Here is a 19044-nt window from a genome sequence, read left to right as displayed (position 1 = left end):
ACTATTAAAGTGGATATGAACTGTCATCATCACTCAACAGAGAGTTGTTTTTATATCTATTATCCCATCTTTAAATAGATGATAGCCGCATTAGGAAAGAGACATTAAGCTTACGAAGTTAGTTAATATCTAACAGTAGTATAAAACATGTTACAAGAAAAAGGCATTCAGCCAAGATTTTGATATATGTAAGTCTTAATAAACTAATAACTACCATATTATCACAATCATTAATAGCTATCATTAATTAAGCATTAAGTTTTGCATGAGAATAACTTTACCATTATGAGGTAAGTATTGTTTTTACTCTCATTTAACTGCTTAGGGAACTGAGGGCATGAAAGGCCACACAGTATGACACACTGTAGACCAGGGGTAGTCAACCTTCTTATACCTACTGCCCACTTTTGTATCTCTGTTAGTAGTAAAATTTTCTAACCGCCCACCGGTTTCACAGGAATGGTGATTTATGAACTAGGGTAGTAACTTTACTTTATAAAATTTATAAAGCAGAGTTACAGCAAGTTAAAGCATATAATAATAATTACTTACCAAGTACTTTATGTCGGATTTTCGCTGAGTTTGGCAGAATAAATCTTTATAAAACAACTTACTATAGTTAAATCTATCTTTTTATTTATACTTTGGTTGCTCCTCTACCGCCCACCATGAAAGCTGGAACGCCCACTAGTGGGCGGTAGGGACCAGGTCGACTACCACTGCTGTAGACGGATTGAAACCCAAGTCCAGCTGACTGGATCCAAACTCTCCCTATACTATAGGTGTGGTGGAGGGGTTCCCCTCTAAACTTTGGGTCAACACAAGTCCATATCCATTGGCAACTAATATACTGCTCACAAAAATTAAGGGATATTTCAAAATGAATATGAAGCGAGAAAAGAAGCATTTGATTTTTTTTTTTTTTTTGTATTTTTCTGAAGCTGGAAACGGGGAGAGACAGTCAGACAGACTCCCGCATGCGCCCGACCGGGATCCACCCGGCACGCCCACCAGGGGTCGATGCTCTGCCCCTCCGGGGCATCGCTCTGTTGCGACCAGAGCCACTCTAGCGCCTGGGGCAGAGGCCAAGGAGCCATCCCCAGCGCCCGGGCCATCTTTGCTCCAATGGAGCCTTGGCTGCGGGAGGGGAAGAGAGAGACAGAGAGGAAGGAGGGGGGTGGGGGTGGAGAAGCAGATGGGCGCTTCTCCTCTGTGCCCTGGCCGGGAATCGAACCCGGGACTTCTGCACGCCAGGCCGATGCTCTACCACTGAGCCAACAGGCCAGGGCCTGATTTTTTTTTTATTAAACAAGAATATCAGAAAAGCAATGGACAATTCAAAGACAGTTGTTTGATTATGCAAATGAGATGCAAAACTAACTTTCATCAGTGAAAAAAAAACTATACAAAAGGCTGAAAGTACTGGATTATCTACGCATTCCTTGATCCCCTAAATTTTATGAGCAGTGTGTTTTAGCATTAACAAGGACAATGTCATCTGTTACTCTTTATTCCTGCTGCATTTTAAATCACCCAGAATATTGGCCTTTTAGCTGTGTCTACGAGAATTATGTTTTCTCTCTTTAGGGTTGTGACACACAGATGCTCTATGACATACTGCTAAGGTTGAAATCCACTATCTATTTGCCTGGTGACTTTGTCTGCAAAAAGGTGAGTGCACTGTTTTTCAGTTGGATAGCAAGTAAACAAGTACATGTGAGGCATTGAGATCTATATCAAGAACGCCGTTCAGACAGGGCTGGTCCAGGATGGATTTCCTAGCACAGCAACTGTTATGAAGCCCAGGTCTGTAAAAACAGTGCTGTGCTCTCAGACAGCAAGATGCAACGAGACAATGTGGGCTTCATTACTTAGAGGACATACGTGGGTTGTCTGAAAAGTTGCTTTCTGTCTATGTAAATCATCAAGTATTACACCCTATTAATTCCAAATATTTAAAGTGGGAGGAAAAGTTACAGAACTAAAAGGTGGGCCCGCCCTGTTTCTGTCTCCCAGAGACTATCAGTTACCTCCGTTTAGTTCACTCAGTTAGTGGATAATTAATGCCACATTTAAATTTTTTTTACTGTGCTTTTTATGATTACAAAAGTAATACACATATCATTTTTAAAAAGGAAAACATATAAAGGCACAAAGACAAAAACATTCCACCACCCAGAAACAACCGCTATGAATTTTTTATTTATAGATTTTGACCTATCTTCTTATACAACTAGACGGATGGTTTTATACAATTGGCATCCTAGTACGTTTATGTTTTGAAACTTGATCTGTGAACATTTTGCATCATGTTAAGCAATCCTCCACAGCCTCATTTTTAAAGCTACCTCATAGTTGAGTTTATGAATAGCATAATCAATTTTCAAATGTTCGTCAAGATAAACAACTCTAAGAGGGACATTTTCCCACATCTCTGATTACTTACGTCAGGAAGGGAGGAGAGAAGGAATGATGTCCTTGGGCTTTATGTCCCGAGAAACTAAATCAGTAGTCAAGTCAAGAACCATAATGGAAAGCTGAGGAAGATGAGCAGCTCAAAGAAATGAGAGACACTCCAAACCCTGGGTGTTCATAGCAAGTGTGCCGAGAAACACACCATCTGAAATTCTGTGCTGGTGCTAGGGGAGACCTAGCTAGCGTAGCTGCCGCAGGAGCCATCGAAGGAAACTTGTCTCCCCAGGCACAAACAAGAGTTCCTACGAGACTTGATGTTCGAGCAGAGTCTTGAAGAAGGAATAGGCATGAGCTAAGAGCAAACAGCATTGCAGAGAAAGGAAGGACTAGCATGCGCCGGGCAACAGGAAGGGGCTGGGTCTGCCCGGGGCGTGCCAATGACAGCAAATCACAGATTAGAAGACGTTAGGGTTGTTTACTCAATAAAGCCTAGTAAATATTTTGAATCCTATGGGCCAGGCACTGTGCTAGGTACTGGGTATAATCAGCCGTGAGCAAAAAACAAAAAAAAAAAGAGAGAGAGAGATTTCTCTTGTTCACTAGGGTCCCATCTGGTGATGTCAGAATCACCTGAATTTAGAAGTCTGGGCTTCATCCCCAGCAGCTCAGTTGATCTGGTGGAGCCCACATTCCAATGTTTTTAAAAGTTCCCAGATGATGCTAAAATAGGGCCGGAGCCGAGAATCAGTGCCTGATGGAAGAGCCAAACTGCAAACGAATGAGGTGAAACAAACGTAGAACTCCAGCATGTGCTAACTCTACAAAGGGGAGGGAAGCGGCCAGGAGCGTGCGCTCAGCTAAGGAGAAGGAGGAGGAGGGGGAGACTGTCCAGCGGTCAGTGCGACCTTCGCAAAACCTGGTGAGAAATAGTTCTTCATCAGAAAGTGGAGAGGAGCTCATTGGACACAAAGATTTGAGAGTGAGGCCAGACAGAGCTGGTCATAGTCGAGTGACCAGCAGGGACAATGGTGAAAGGCAAACCCAAGCAACGTCGGGGCTTTAGGGCATCCAGGTGGAGACGTGGGAGACAGTCCCGTCCAGGAGAGGAGAGGGAACAGGAGGTAAGTCTCTGGGAACCACATATCATGGAAGCTGGCTCAAGTGGTGATCAGAGAAGAGGACCAAGGGCACAACTGAAGAATCCAGTGTGTGTGGAGGAGGTCAAAGAAGAAGACCCGCAGAGGGCAGCTGTGAAGGGGCTGTCAGAGGTAGGAGAGAGAGGAAAACGGGAGAGGCGGGGACGGGATGGAAACCAAGAGCACACCGTCCCTGACACAGCAGCCCCAGTGACAAGTCGGCAGCTTGGTGATATAAAATTACGTGCATTAAAATGGTAAATAGAAACCCCAGATTCATTTAAGGGCCCCTTCAGGCTGTGCTGCCTCTAGAATGGTTGGGCCTTGGTGCACCAACAAACAGCCTTGCCGCCCTTCCGTTTGTCCCCTAGCTGCAGGGACTAACAACTGGGATAAGACAGAAACTTCCACACCTGGCCCCTAAGCAATGCCAGTTTGCTTAACAAAGTGCAGGCTGCAGAGGGATGCAGACTTCTCCTAGCTAAAGTCTTCCTCAGATCACAGGCATCACTCAGTGACTAAGCGGGTCAACGAGCACAGGTGGGGAAAGAAAAGCAATGAGCAGGGAGAGACGAGAACAAACCACATTTCTCTTTGGCTTTGGAGAGGGGATCCCAGCCATTGGTGATGTAGAGAGAGATGGATGCTTGTTCTTTGACCGGGTTTTAGGTTGCCAATTTCCACTTCATCTTTGCTTATCACTGCCACAAACCTCTCATCATTGCCAAAGGGAAGGAAAGCAATCTCGTGTTCTTTGGAGGTTGCCTAAGTAAATAACTAAAAAAATGGCAGGACCTGGACCAAGTTTGCTGACATGCCTCATCCTGGGGACGGCACCTGTGCTTGCTGAGTGGGTAGCCTGGTCTGCTTTGAAGCATATTCGGGACTTTCCCCAGAAACAGTCTGCAAGAATCAGTTTGAGTGTCTCAATGCCCCCACTGGCTCTGGGAGGGGATCCTACCCAGGAACCCTAAAAATGTGACATGCTCGCTCCCTAAGGGTGGGCGCACCCTAAGTGAAGCTCCCGGCCCCCTGCGCCTCCTCCAGGTTAGCCCACAGACCCACCTCCAAAGCTGTTTAGGTCTTATTTCCACATGCTGTCAGACCCTGTGCTCTGAGTGTCTGCTTCACCTGAATGCTAATTAAACTTGCAGGAAAGGCTTAAATTAGCCTAAACGCATATGAGAAATAGTGGAAATTTTGGTTCGTTGATTATGCCAGACCTCCTTGGAAAATTATTGCAATGATCATTAAAAAACAATTAAAAGTGATGAAATATATTTAAGTACCCATTATGTGCTTCTACCTCCAGTCAGTTGTAATAACTGTACTTGAAAAATCATTCCAGTTCCCTGAGAATTACCTCATGCAGAGAATAAGGAATAAGACTCTATTCTAATCATTACTTCCTGGAGTATCTCTTGGAAAACTAATTTTCAAATACTTCCCCATATTCTAAAAATAATTCACAGCTACTGTATTGGTTTCTAAAAGATCAGCCTGGGTATTGGAATTATTTCGGAATATGGTCTATCTGTACAGATTATATAGAGTCAGGAGACACGGGACGGCTACTTCTACAACTGTCATCTGCCAGCCTGTGAGTTCGCTCAGCACACCACTGTTCAAACCCCTACTACCCATTTTTAAAAAACAATAACAATCTCTCTCCTGTTTGGCCTCAAAGGGATTTCTGCAAGAATTAAATGAGTTAGTATCTATGAAAATGCTCGTAATTGTCAAGTAGAATGTGCTTGATAGAGCAAATATAGGTATTAAAATGGAGGAATGTAATGACCAGATATTTATACAATTTTCAAAAGTAGTATGCAAATGCAAGATATTGTTGCTAGCATCAATATCATGGAAATAATATAAGACCTATCTGTATTGGAAATTCATATTGATATATGCCAGATATATATATATATATCAGATAATATATATATAGATATATAAAACAGAATAAATATGTGCTTAACATTCTGCACAAAGCAAAACTTGATCATGGTTCCCTCATTGCTCAATTAAAAGACGCCCTTCTGCAGGCTTCTTTTCTTTCTAACGACTGCTATAGGGCTTTGGCTAGTCAGCTAAGTCGATCTGTGCCTTCATTATTCTTTTTTTTTTTTTTTTTTTTTCATTTTTCTGAAGCTGGAAACAGGGAGAGACAGTCAGACAGACTCCCGCATGCGCCCGACCAGGATCCACCCGGCATGCCCACCAGGGGCGACGCTCTGCCCACCAGGGGGCGATGCTCTGCCCATCCTGGGCGTCGCCATGTTGCGACCAGAGCCACTCTAGCGCCTGGGGCAGAGGCCACAGAGCCATCCCCAGCGCCCGGGCCATCTTTGCTCCAATGGAGCCTTGGCTGCGGGAGGGGACGAGAGAGACAGAGAGGAAAGCGCGGCGGAGGGGTGGAGAAGCAAATGGGCGCCTCTCCTGTGTGCCCTGGCCGGGAATCGAACCCGGGTCCTCCGCACGCTAGGCCAACGCTCTACCGCTGAGCCAACCGGCCAGGGCCTTCATTATTCTTTCTGTGTAATGGAAACAATAGTACTTACTCTACCATCCTCATAAAGGTAATGGGGCAATAACCTGAGAATTTCAGATTTACAGAGGTTACTGCAAAGGTAGAGTGAAAATTTTAAATTCAACCAACAGTTATAATACAATGATTACTGTTCACGACAATAACCCTTGATGTAAAAAGACTTCAAAATTTCCCAAGGGTTGGTTAAATTACAATTCCCTCGTTCATAAACGAGTGCCTATGTCACAAGCCCTTGCTCACACCAAGATACGGTAGACATTGCCTCAGCCATCACAGCTTAGAACCTCTCATCAACACTGTTTAAACCTGAGTTAATTTTAGTGTGTTCTATCCTTTTGAAAAGGTGTAAGTACTATGATCTAAATGCATACTGGTTCATTCAGAGTTTAACAGCCTTTCATGGCCTGGATGTCATTCACTTCTCTTGTAAGACACATTTATCCTTTTTGCATCTTGTTGTGAGAGGATATGTTCTAAGGGTCTCACCACCACCCACGGGTTTGGTTGATTTGTAGGAGTCAACAAAGTCCTATTCATGGCTAGAGAAATTACAGCAAAGCACATGGTGCAGGAGCAGCAGGAGAAAGATGTCTACTGGCAAAGGCTGGAGAAATCGGGAACAGGCCTCCCTCTGAGAGAGTCACCTGGGTGCATTTTCCTTCCAGCTGTGGACTATAGGGACAAGATCAAAATACCTTCACTCAGGGAAGCCCACCTGACCCTTGGGATCCATTGTTCTTTTTTTTTTTTTAATCTTTTTTTTTTAATTTTTCAATTACAGTTGACATACAATATTATATTAGTTTCAGGGGTACAACATAGTGATTCAACATTTATATACCTGACAAAGTCATCACCTCAATAAGTCTAGTACCCACCTGGCCCCATACATGGTTATTACAATATCATTGACTATGTCCCCTGTGCTGTGCTTTATATCCCATGACTGTTCGGTAACTGCCAATCTGTCCTTCTGAATCCCTTCACCTCTTTCACTCATCTACCCAACTCCCCTCCTATCTGGCTACCATCATAATCTTCTCTTTATCTGGGAATCTGTTTCAGTTCTGCTTGTTTATTTTGTTTTTTAGGTTCAATTATTAATAGATGTGTATTTGTTGCCATTTTATAGTTCTTAAACAGGGCTGGTCACATAGCTAGATACCTGACCAGCCATGGTTTAGACTTTAGACTCCACACTGGGTACCAAGTACATATCACAAATCTTTTTTCACATTAAACAATGCTGACAGCTGACTGTGCCCTGCCACTGTGCCTCAGGCAGACAGAACAATACCATTCACCAGTGACCATGAGAGCATGGCAGGACTTGGACAAGAGCCGTGGCCCTGGCTCCAGGAGTTCCCAGGATAAGCAGAAACTGAGTAGAACAACCTGCTGCATTAGCACTTTCCTCTCAATATGAAGCAAGAGTAACAGCTTAGATAGCACTCATACCCAATTTCTAAACTCAGACCTTGATGCTACAAGCAGAAGAGTTAGGTTGACTGTTTCATACTTGTAGCCCACATTCTTTGGGTAGACCAGGTGTCTTCTTCACAGCAAAGCAGTGGTCACCAAAGCTAGAGGGGCCATGCTTGCTTACAATCACTCCTGCAGCCGTGTGCTGATGGCATGATACCCCGTGTCCCATGATGGCATTCACGGGGTCCTGATAATGTCCTTTCACATGATGTGTTCATCCATTGTCACCAGCTGCCTCAGATCTTGAAGCTGATGGCTTTTCCATTGATGCTCCTTCTTCCTTCTTTTACGTCTATTCCTCTAGAAGACTTTCTGCATCTTCATTTGGGGAGTAATTGTCAAGAACAAAGTTCCTTTTTGTATTTGGCATATAGGGAGAAATTGGCAAGGAAATGTATATCATCAAGCAAGGAGAAGTCCAAGTTCTCGGAGGCTCCGACAGTACTCAAGTTCTGGTCACTCTGAAAGCGGGGACGGTGTTTGGAGAAATCAGGTATCTGACAGACACCTCATAAATCTCTAAGCCTGTGATTTGTTATAAAAGAAAAATCTTAGGTCATAAAATTAGTAAAGTTCCTACTCCAATTTATTAAAGGCTTGACTGTGCTGAGAACATTGATAAAGCAAGAATTTTCACGTTTCTGTTTACCCTTTCCCTTCCCCCACAGACCTGGCGCAGTGAGCTCTTTAGTCCTGGGACTCAGGTTGTGCTCATAGGCAGATGCTGAATGTGTGCTGGATGAAGGGATGGATGGATAGTGACAGGCCGTGGAGAGAGCTTGTTCTTTTCAGATTGTTGGAAGACTGCAGCCAGGCGGAGACAGCAATGCTGAGTAGACGAGTGATAATGACCACAGCTGCAGGACTGGACTACCTGAGTCCAAATTGTAGTCCCTCGCTTACTGGCTTTCTCCCTCTGTGACTTTACCTCTCTGTGCCTCAGTTTCCTCATTTAATGACTATAATAATTATAGTGCATATCTTAGAGCAGTGGTAGTCAACCTGGTCCCTACCGCCCACTAGTGGGCATTCCAGCTTTCATGGTGGGCAGTAGTGGAGCAACTAAAGTAGAAATAAAAAGATAGATTTAACTATAGTAAGTTGTTTTATAAAGATTTATTCTGCCAAACTCAGCAAAAATCTGACATAAAGTACTTGGTAAGTAATTATTATTATATGCTTTAACTTGCTGTAACTCTGCTTTATAAATTTTATAAAGTAAAGTTACTTCCCTACTTTATAAATCACCATTCCTGTGGAACTGGTGGGCGGTTAGAAAATTTTACTACTAACAGAGATACAAAAGTGGGCGGTAGGTATAAAAAGATTGACTACCCCTGTCTTAAGAGGGTTGACAGATAAGTTAATCTTAGAATGGTGTCTGGCATCTATAAAGAGCTCAGTAAATATTAACTATTGTTACTATTTATTATTACCCAGGACAAGTTTATCAGACAAGTAAGTCCCCAACAGTAAGAAAAGAGACAGCAAAGTTAGGCTTTCTCTTAGCTGCATACTTCTATATGCATTATTGTATATAAGCTTGCTCATTGCTCATCCCATATATGCACTGAGGACCTGAGACAGGCTAGGGTGTCAAGTGCTGCTCTGCACTCTGAGATACACTGTAAGACAGTAAATGAGATGTCACCCCTCTCAGAGCGTTTGTTCAGTCATGGGGGCAGGGACGGACAGTAAATAAACAATGGATGAGATAAATTCACATTGTGGTAAAAATCATTAGAAAGTACAGATGCCACACTAGGTATAGTGCTCAGGGACAATCTCTTTGGACAGATAAGATTTGAACTGAGCCTTGAAAGAGAAAGTGGAGCAGCCATCCATGAATAGAGAAGCAGATGACAGAAGGCCCAGTACAGAGGCCTGGGGCAGAGCAGGCTTGTCCGTCATACAGCTCCGTGTGGCCGAGTCCAGTGAACAGGAGGCTGCACAGAGATGAGGCCCAGGAGGTGAGCAAGCATCAAGTGGGCCAGGGCTTCTGTGGGAACGAGTTTGTATTCTATTCTAATTACACATGACTGCCCATGCAGGGCTGCAGGCAAGAGGACAACACAATTGGAATTGTGATTATAAAAGACCCCTCACCAGGCCCTGGCCGGTTGGCTCACTGGTAGAGTGTCGACCCAGTGTGTAGAAGTCCAGGTTCAATTTCCGGCCATGGCACACAGGAGAGGCGCCCATCTGCTTCTCCACCCTTCCCCCTCTCCTTCCTCTCTGTCTCTCTCTTCCCCTCCTGCAGCCAAGGCTCCACTGGAGCAAAGTTGGTCCAGGTGCTGAAGATGGCTCCATGGCCTCCACCTCAGGTGTTAGAATGGCTCCAATAGCATTGGAGCAATGCCCCAGATGGGCAGAGCACCGCCCCCTAGTGAGCATGCTGGGTGGATCCTGGTCAGGCACATGTGGTAGTCTGTCTGTCTGCCTCCCCACTTCTCACTTCAGAAAAATACAAAAAAAAAAACAAGACCCCTCACCAGCCCCATGGAGAAGAGACAGTAGAGGAGCAAGAACAGAGGAGGCAGGTGGAGGGCAGTTGCAAGGATTCGGGTGAAGGGTGTCAAAGTCGTGAATGACAGTGGGCCTGGAGTGAAGACAGTGCTCTGTGCATGTTCCTGTCACATGCAAGGAAATCGTGACTCCAAACATCGTGATCTGTGCTGACACAGCAAACCAGACAGGGTTTCGTGGATCAGGGTCCACAGATCTTTCCACTCTACCACAGAAGAGAGGTCTCCGTCCACCTGATTCCATGGCTGCTCAGACATTGTCATCAGCTTCCAGACATTTGGAGAATTTCAGATGATTTCACATTCACATAACTAGGGTTTTCTTAGACTGTCAAAGCATGCTATTTCTCTGTTGCTGATATGGCTTATCTCTTCTTTATTTTTCCATCTTTCTCAAAACTGGAGGACATTCCCGGGAGAGTTCTTCTCTGGGCTGGTGGTAAGAGATACTTCTTAGAAGGTCCAAAACCAGAGTCCTTTGCCTATTTCTCTTACTTCCTTACAGGGCGTCCTTGCAAAGGTGATTTAATGCTTCACTGACTTAATGATCACTGTCATGTTCAAGGTCACAAAGCATGCAACTGTCTAATCGGGAACTTGATAGAAATTAACTAGCTGCCCTCTCCCAGGGGCTGAGTGCCGCCTGACAAACAAAGCTGGATAGACACAGGTGCCTTCGTCGTCGGCATGGTTGTCATTGCAGGAGGAAATACTCCAGCAGTGGAGTCCAGGGGCTGCTGAGTTGCCGTTGAAGGAACTCTTAACTTCTCGACAGGAGCTTCTCAAATAGCTCTCTTCCCATCTGGTTTCTGAGGCCAAACTGGCACCAGTAGACCAAACACACTCTACCTAAGCTTGCTGAGTAGTCTGGTCGATTCAAGCAAAAGAGAGCTGTTAGCCTTGATTCTGCTCTGGCAGTGGCTGAGGAGACGTGGGCTGCCTCTGCTTCCTCCCAGACGCCACAGGCGTCCCAGCCCTCAGCCGCCATGTGGCCCAGAGGCCAGTTGTTTAGCCGGCAAGAGCACCAGATGCTGGGAGATTTAGTCATCGTGGTTCCTGCTCAGAGATTCTGTGACCTTCGTCAAGACAAGCTAAACCCATCACTATCATGTAGCTTTTTAAAGAGGGTTCTTTTTTTTTAGGAAAAATAACAGAAAAGAACTGAGTGCTTCCTCAGACATTGTATATTAGCCCTAAAGAGCAGAGCCCTGACTAAAGTAGTCACAGCACATCACAGAGAAGCCCCAGACCACATTTCTGATCGGCACCTGGAGAGCACAGTTCCCTTCTTCTGCGGGGCCCAGGCCCATCGAGGGGAGGCTTTGCGGCGGCTCTGGTTCCGTGCATCCCTGATACACGTCTCGCACCCAGTCTCACCCGCGTGCTTACCCACTTCCCAGCCTCCTCCTCTCTCTGTGGAAATCTCACCTTCCTTCAAATACATTGGAATTTTGACACTTGGTTTTGCCTCTGTGATTTCAATAGGATGTCCTACTGGTTCCCTCTCTCTTTGGAATGACCTCCCCAGAAAACATCTGCTCACCCTTCAAGACTCAACTCAGAAGTCGGCTGTCTGAAGCCGTCCCTGACCACGCCCAAAACAGCTAACTTACTCTTTTTCTGTGTTCCCCAAGTATCTCATTCATGACTTTAACACAGTAGTGACCGCTGATCTGTGATTCTTTTGTTCAGGAGGAGGCTCCCAACAGCCTGAGCTCTTAAATGATGAGACCATCCCACCTCTGTGTCACCAGCAGCTACATAGACTGTGCAGTAAGTGCTGGTTTTAGGTGACTCCCTTCAAAGGCGATTTGCAGAAGCTATTTGGCAACTTTCAGTTAATTAATTAGTTCATTGTGATTTGATAAAAACAATAGAAAAGTGTATCTGTGAAGCACCTCACAGAAAAGGCCACACGTGGCACGGTGAACAGGAAACAGTGACTTTTCTCAAGGACCTCACAGACCAGGAAGACGGGAAACAGAAGGTTTCAGCAGCAGGTAACTGAATGTCCCGAGTGTTCCATGTGCTGTGTCAACACTGACAGGGACGTGAGCTCTGACACAGCAACAACATGTGCAGATCGTGGCCACCAATGGAGCTCACACGTGACAGGAGGGAGGAGCCGCAGGTCGCTTGGGTTTGGTAATCCCTTCAGGATGTTTGGGAACTGAAAGCGGACCTTTCAGTACCTCCCAGATGGCGCGTCAGACAGGACGTGTGCACGCACACAGCCAGTCCTGACTGCCCCTCCTCGGGCCTGTAATAGATTGTCCCCGTGACGCTTGCCATGGGCACAATGGATGTGCCCATGCCCTGACCCCTGGAACCCATGACTGTGACCTTATTTGGGGGGAAAAGGGTCTCACAGATGTAATTAAGTTAAGGGTCTTGAGATGAGGACATGCAGGGGTATCTGGAGGTCCCTGAACCCAATAACAAGTGTCCTCACACGGGCAGAACAGGAGAAGCTGGGGACACATGCAGATGGCAGAGAGGGGGTGACGCTGCCACAAAGCAGGAACCCTGGAGCCACAGAGGCTGTAAGAGGTGAGAAACGGCGCTGCCCCAAAGCCATCAAGGGGCGCAGTCCTGTGGAGAGCTTACTGTGGACTTCTGGGGCTGAGACAGAAGAAATGTCTGTTTTAAGTCACTGGTTTTGAGGTGGTTTGTTCAAGCAGGCCTAGGAAACTAATATAAAACCAAACTCTTTAAACTGTGAACTTCTGAAATTAAAAAAAAAAAAAAAGTGGCCCTGGCCAGTTGGCTCAGTGGCAGAGCATCAGCCTGGCGTGTGGGAGTCCCGGGTTCAATTCCCGGCTAGGGCACAACAGAAGAAGCACCTATCTGCTTTTCTACCCCTCCCCCTCTCCTTCCTCTTTGTCTCTCTCTTCCCCTCCCACAGCCAAGGCTCCATTGGAGCAAAGTTGGCCCGGGCGCTGAGGATGGCTCCATGGCCTCTGCCTCAGGCTCTAGAATGGCTCTGATTGCGGCAGAGCAATGCCCCAGATGGGCAGAGCATCACCCCCTGGTGGGCATGCCAGGTGGATCCCAGTCGGGTGCATGCAGGAGTCTATCTGACTGCCTCCCCATTTCCAACTTCAGAAAAATAAAAAATAAAAAAGTATACAGGCCAGCCACCTCCTTCTCCTTGCCCTACATGGCCAGTCACCTCCAAGGCCTGTCAATGTCACCTCCCCACTGTCTGCCACCAATGCCTCTTACCTTGTTCTCTCTCCGTGGACAACGTCAGCGTCCACTCCAACAACCACGTCCTCTGCAACCCAGTCTACCTGCCACCAGAGTGATCTTCTGGAAACACAGGCATGATCACGTCAGCGCCTTCCCACATAAAACCATGCAGCACTGCTGCATTGTTCTTAGCAACAAGATCGGAGTTCTCACCCCGACCTCCCAGATCCTCCGCGTGGAGCCCTGGCCTGCCTCCCCGCTTCACCCACACCCTCACTCTCCGTTATCCAAACCACGGTTCCCTCAGGGCCACACGCCTGGGCTGCTGCCTCTGCCCTTCACCTCATCAACACAATTTCAGAACCGCTGGACCCTGCCCTGCGGGACCTCCCAGCTCGCCTGCTACAGGCTCTGCTTGGACTGTGTCCCTTTCTTTCAGAGACCGGGTCTGGGTCATTGTACACTCCTGGGAGCATTTACTTCTTCAGTGTCTGTCTCCCTCACCAAATTGCACAGCTGTGCCCACTGAGCTGTGCCTAAAATGAGGAGGTAAGGGTTGGGCTCTGAGCCCTGCACCATGCCCACCCCCATGCACAGCTGCTCCCTACTTTGCACCCACAGGACTGCATGTGCCCAGAGAGGCTACGTTTTTCTGTTCTGCACACAGATGCAGGCTCCTAGGGGCCCTGGCAGATGTCTTTGGTTTGTTCCTCACAAGATCCCTGGCCTGGGGGCAGTGCCCAGCCCATTTAGTGCCTGATATAAAGTTACTGATGAACCCGATAAGCATCATTACCCTCCACCCAGCTGTGCAGACACACCAACGCACACTCGCTTTGTCATGAACAGGAATCCTTGCCCTGCGCCCTCTGTCGGTGCTCACCACAGAGAGAAGCACCATGGCGTTTGTCTTTGTACAATTACTTCCCTTTTTTCTTTATTTCTTTGAGGCTTATTCCCAAAAGTGAAATAACTAGGTCAAAAGGTAGAAACATCTCTATAAGTCTTGCAATGTATGGGCCGATTATTTTTCAGAAAAATTGAATAAAGGATGTGATGTGTTGCTATTTTTCCCTGGCCCCAGTGATATGACTTAATCCCAGCAATTTTGCATTTTAACAGGGCATTCTCATCTGTGTTTCTCTAAATAGTGCCTAGAAAATAATAGGTCCTCGATAAATATTTGCTAAGTGCATTAGTTGTCCATGGACTTATATATTTTCATAAGAGGAATCATCTACCTTCTCCATTTCATCCTTTAGTAAGCATCCTTTTTTTCATCAGACAGACAAGTTAGTAAATAGAATTCAGATATTGATATCTCCTTATAAGCTTTTAGATAGTCTGGTTTTCACTTAACATATTTAAGTTTTGACTTTTCAAATCGCCCATTTTGTGGATTCTTTTATATTATTGTGAAAATGCCAAATATTTTGAAAAATAAACCTTTTTTTGAAACCTTTTTTTTCTCCAAACAATGTTTGCCTGTTTCTCCTCAACATGGAGTTTTTTTTTCAATGGGAGTCCCAAGGGAGACTTCTATTTCTCTGGACTATTTTAATTCCAAAATCTTATTCTTCATCAGAATAATTCTGTTATTCCCTCCCCAACACCCACCCTGCCTTTCCTAAAAGACAGAAATAGTAGACGCACTAGAAGTAGGTCAGAAGATTGGTTAATATCGAGGGAGAAATGCACTAAATAAATGGCGGCATTATCGTGTCCCAAAGCCTGAGCTCCATCCATGCTGCAGTGATCGCCTTTCGCCCAGGGCCACTATGCTGAATACGTGGAAGGCACGTAACAAACACACGATTGAAGTGAAAACCAGAAAGTCTCCTAAGTTTTTCTCTGAGGTCACAACAGAGAGAGGAGGGCTGGAATTAGAGCCATTCCTGTGTTTCCTGTCTTGTTGTTCACTGTGACCTGGGATGTGAACTATTAACCTCGACTACTTGCCCTCCATCAGGTGCTCTTTCAGAAACCCTCTCTAGGGTTGGGAATACTTAGGGATCATCTTACTGAGCCACTTTATGAGTGACACTCTTCCATTGGTGGAATGCTGAAGAAGCATTTTGTGGATAGAAGTGGAGGTTGGGGGGAGATGCTATTTTAAGCATTGCTGAAAGATTTGGGACAAAATTCATCTGGCAGAGAGACTACTTCTTCCATTCAGAAACTCATCAAGAACTCCAAATGTGTAACCTGTAGACAAGATTAGTTAAAGCTTGAGAAATCTCAAAATAACCTGACATTTAAATGTGTTCTTCCCGTTCTGCTCTCATAGTCTGACAGCACAGAGACATTCTCAGGTTCAAATTCAGCACCCACTGCTGTCTATTCCTGCTGACCACTGGGATACCCAGTGCCCAAGACGACAGAATGTGAATGAAATAGGTTCATCCAATCATTGTATCTTCAAATACTAACGTATGTTTCACAGAAACATGGGTAGGAAGAAATTATTGTAATGATAGATAGAAAGATGGATAGATGATAGATAGATAGATAGATAGATAGATAGATAGATAGATAGATAGATAATAGAGTAAATTTTATTTCACTTCCTTTAAAAAAAGGGTGAAGGCAGAGACTGTCTTGGACAGAACCTCAGGAAAGAACTAAAAAGTCAATGTTTTTTTCCATGGAGCAATACATTAAAAATGTGAAGTCATTGAGCAAAATAAGGAGGCATTAACCTGGTCTGCACTTATAGATTCCAAGTATATATTTCCTGTGTTGAGGAAGTAGTTCCATTTTTTTTCTTTTTTTTTTAAATATATTTTTATTAATGGTAATGGGATGACATTAATAAATCAGGGTACATATATTCAAAGAAAACATGTCTAGGTTATTTTGTCATTAAATTATGTTGCGTACCCCTCGCCCAAAGTCAGATTGTCCTCCGCCACCCTCTATCTAGTTCTCTGTGCCCCTCCCCCTCCCCCTAACTCTCTCCCTCCCTCCCTCCCATGTCCTCCCTCCCCCCACCCCTGGTAACCACCACACTCTTGTCCATGTCTCTTAGTCTCGTTTTTATGTTCCACCAATGTATGGAATCATGTAGTTCTTGTTTTTTTCTGATTTACTTATTTCACTCCTTATAATGTAATTAAGATCCCACCATTTTGCTGTAAATGATCTGATGTCATCATTTCTTATGGCTGAGTAGTATTCCATAGTGTATATGTGCCACATCTTCTTTATCCAGTCTTCTATTGAAGGGCTTTTTGGTTGTTTCCATGTCTTGGCCACTGTGAACAGTGCTGCAATGAACATGGGGCTACATGTGTCTTCACGTATCAATGTTTCTGAGGTTTTGGGGTATATACCCAGTAGAGGGATTGCTGGGTCATAAGGTAGTTCTATTGGCAGTTTTTTGAGGAACCACCATACTTTCCTCCATAATGGTTGTACTACTTTACAGTCCCACCAACAGTGAATGAGGGTTCCTTTTTCTCCACAGCCTCTCCAACATTTGCTATTACCCGTCTTGTTGATAATAGCTAATCTAACAGGGGTGAGGTGGTATCTCATTGTAGTTTTGATTTGCATTTCTCTAATAACTAATGAAGCTGAGCATCTTTTCATATATCTGTTGGCCATTTGTATCTCTTCCTGGGAGAAGTGTCTGTTCATGTCCTCTTCCCATTTTTTTATTGGATTGTTTATTTGTTTGTTGTTGAGTTTTATGAGTTCTTTGTAAATTTTGGATATTAGGCCCTTATCTGAGCTGTTGTTTGAAAATATCATTTCCCATTTAGTTGGCTGTCTGTTTATTTTGATATCAGTTTCTCTTGCTGAGCAAAACCTTTTTATTCTGATGTAGTCCCATTCATTTATCTTTGCCTTCACTTCTCTTGCCATTGGAGTCAAGTTCATAAAATGTTCTTTAAAACCCAGGTCCATGATTTTAGTACCTATGTCTTCTTCTATGTACTTTATTGTTTCAGGTCTTATATTTAGGTCTTTGATCCATTTTGAATTAATTTTAGTACACGGGGACAGGCTGTAGTCGAGTTTCATTCTTTTGCATGTGGCTTTCCAGTTTTCCCAACACCATTTGTTGAAGAGGCTTTCTTTTCTCCATTGTGTGTTGTTGGCCCCTTTATCAAAGATTATTTGACCATATATATGTGGTTTTTTTTCTGGGCTTTCTATTCTGTTCCATTGGTCTGAGTGTCTATTTTTCTGCCAATACCATGCTGTTTTGATTATCGTGGCCCTATAATATAGTTTAAAGTCAGGTATTGTAATGCCCCCAGCTTCATTCTTTTTCCTTAGGATTGTTTTGGCTATTCGGGGTTTTTTATAGTTCCATATAAATCTGATGATTTTTTGTTCCATTTCTTTAAAAAATCTCATAGGGATTTTGATGGGAATTGCATTAAATTTGTATATTGCTTTGGGTAATATGGCCACTTTGATTATATTTATTCTTCCTATCCAAGAACAAGGAATATTTTTCCATCTCATTTTATCTTTTTCAATTTCCCTTATCAATGCTTTGTAATTTTCATTATATACGTCCTTTACGTTCTTTGTTATGTTTATTCCTAGGTATTTTTTTGTTGTTGTTGCAATCGTGAAGGGGATTATTTTTTTGAGTTCGTTTTCTAATATTTCATTGTTGGCATATAGAAAGGCTATTGACTTTTGTATGTTAATTTTGTATCCTGCAACCTTACTGTATTGGTTTATTGTTTCTAATAATCTTTTTGTGGAGTCCTTCGGGTTTTCGATGTATAGGATCATATCATCAGCAAAAAGTGATAGCTTTACTTCTTCTTTTCCGATATGGATGCCTTTTATTTCTTTGTCTTGTCTGATTGCTCTGGCCAGAAATTCTAGCACCACGTTAAATAAGAGTGGAGAGAGTGGACAACCCTGTCTTGTTCCTGATTTAAGGTAGAAAGTCCTCAGTTTTATGCCGTTTAATATGATGTTGGCTGATGGTTTATCATATATGGCCTTTATCATGTTGAGATATTTTCCTTCTATACCCATTTTGTTGAGAGTCTTAAACATAAAATTGTGTTGTATTTTATCAAAAGCTTTTTCTGCATCTATTGATAAGATCATGTGGTTTTGTTCTTTGTTTTGTTGATATGGTGTATTACGTTAACCGTTTTGCGTATGTTGAACCATCCTTGAGATTCTGGGATGAATCCCACTTGATCATGATGTATTATTTTTTTAATATGTTGTTGTATTCGATTTGCTAGTATTTTGTTTAGTATTTTAGCATCTGTATTCATTAGAGATATTGGTCTGTAGTTTTCTTTGTTTGTGCCATCCTTGCCAGGTTTTGGTATGAGGGTTATGTTGGCCTCATAAAATGTGTTTGGAAGTATTGCTTCTTCTTCAATCTTTTGGAAGATTTTGAGTAGAATAGAAACCAAGTCTTTTTTGAATGTTTGATAGAATTCACTAGTATAACCATCTGGGCCTGGACTTTTATTTTTGGGGACGTTTTTAATAGTTTTTTCTATTTCCTCCCTGCTGATTGGTCTGTTTAGGCTTTCTGCTTCTTCATGACTCAGTCTAGGAAGGTTGTATTGTTCTAGGAATTTATCCATTTCTTCTAGATTGTTGTATTTGGTGGCATATAATTTTTCATAGTATTCTACAATAATTCTTTGTATATCTATGATGTCTGTGGTGATCTCTCCTCTTTCATTTTGGATTTTACTTATTTGAGTCCTGTGTCTTTTTTCCTTGGTGAGTCTTGCCAAGG

At 43.8% G+C, this 19044-nt stretch overlaps 1 protein-coding gene across 1 annotated transcript in view; it reads left to right on the top strand.

Annotated features, from left to right (window-relative positions):
- The window catches only part of CNGB3 (cyclic nucleotide gated channel subunit beta 3), a 133580-nt gene that overhangs the window by 102550 nt on the left and 11986 nt on the right, over positions 1–19044 (top strand). The window contains exons 14-15 of the mRNA XM_066264697.1: positions 1588–1671; positions 7965–8083. Of these exons, the coding sequence (XP_066120794.1) occupies positions 1588–1671; positions 7965–8083 (203 nt within the window). The remainder of the gene's footprint in view (positions 1–1587; positions 1672–7964; positions 8084–19044) is intronic.

This window comes from Saccopteryx bilineata, chromosome 3 (assembly GCF_036850765.1).
Source record: "Saccopteryx bilineata isolate mSacBil1 chromosome 3, mSacBil1_pri_phased_curated, whole genome shotgun sequence".
Classification (NCBI taxonomy): domain Eukaryota; kingdom Metazoa; phylum Chordata; class Mammalia; order Chiroptera; family Emballonuridae; genus Saccopteryx; species Saccopteryx bilineata.
This window is presented reverse-complemented; position numbering and strand designations above follow the sequence as displayed.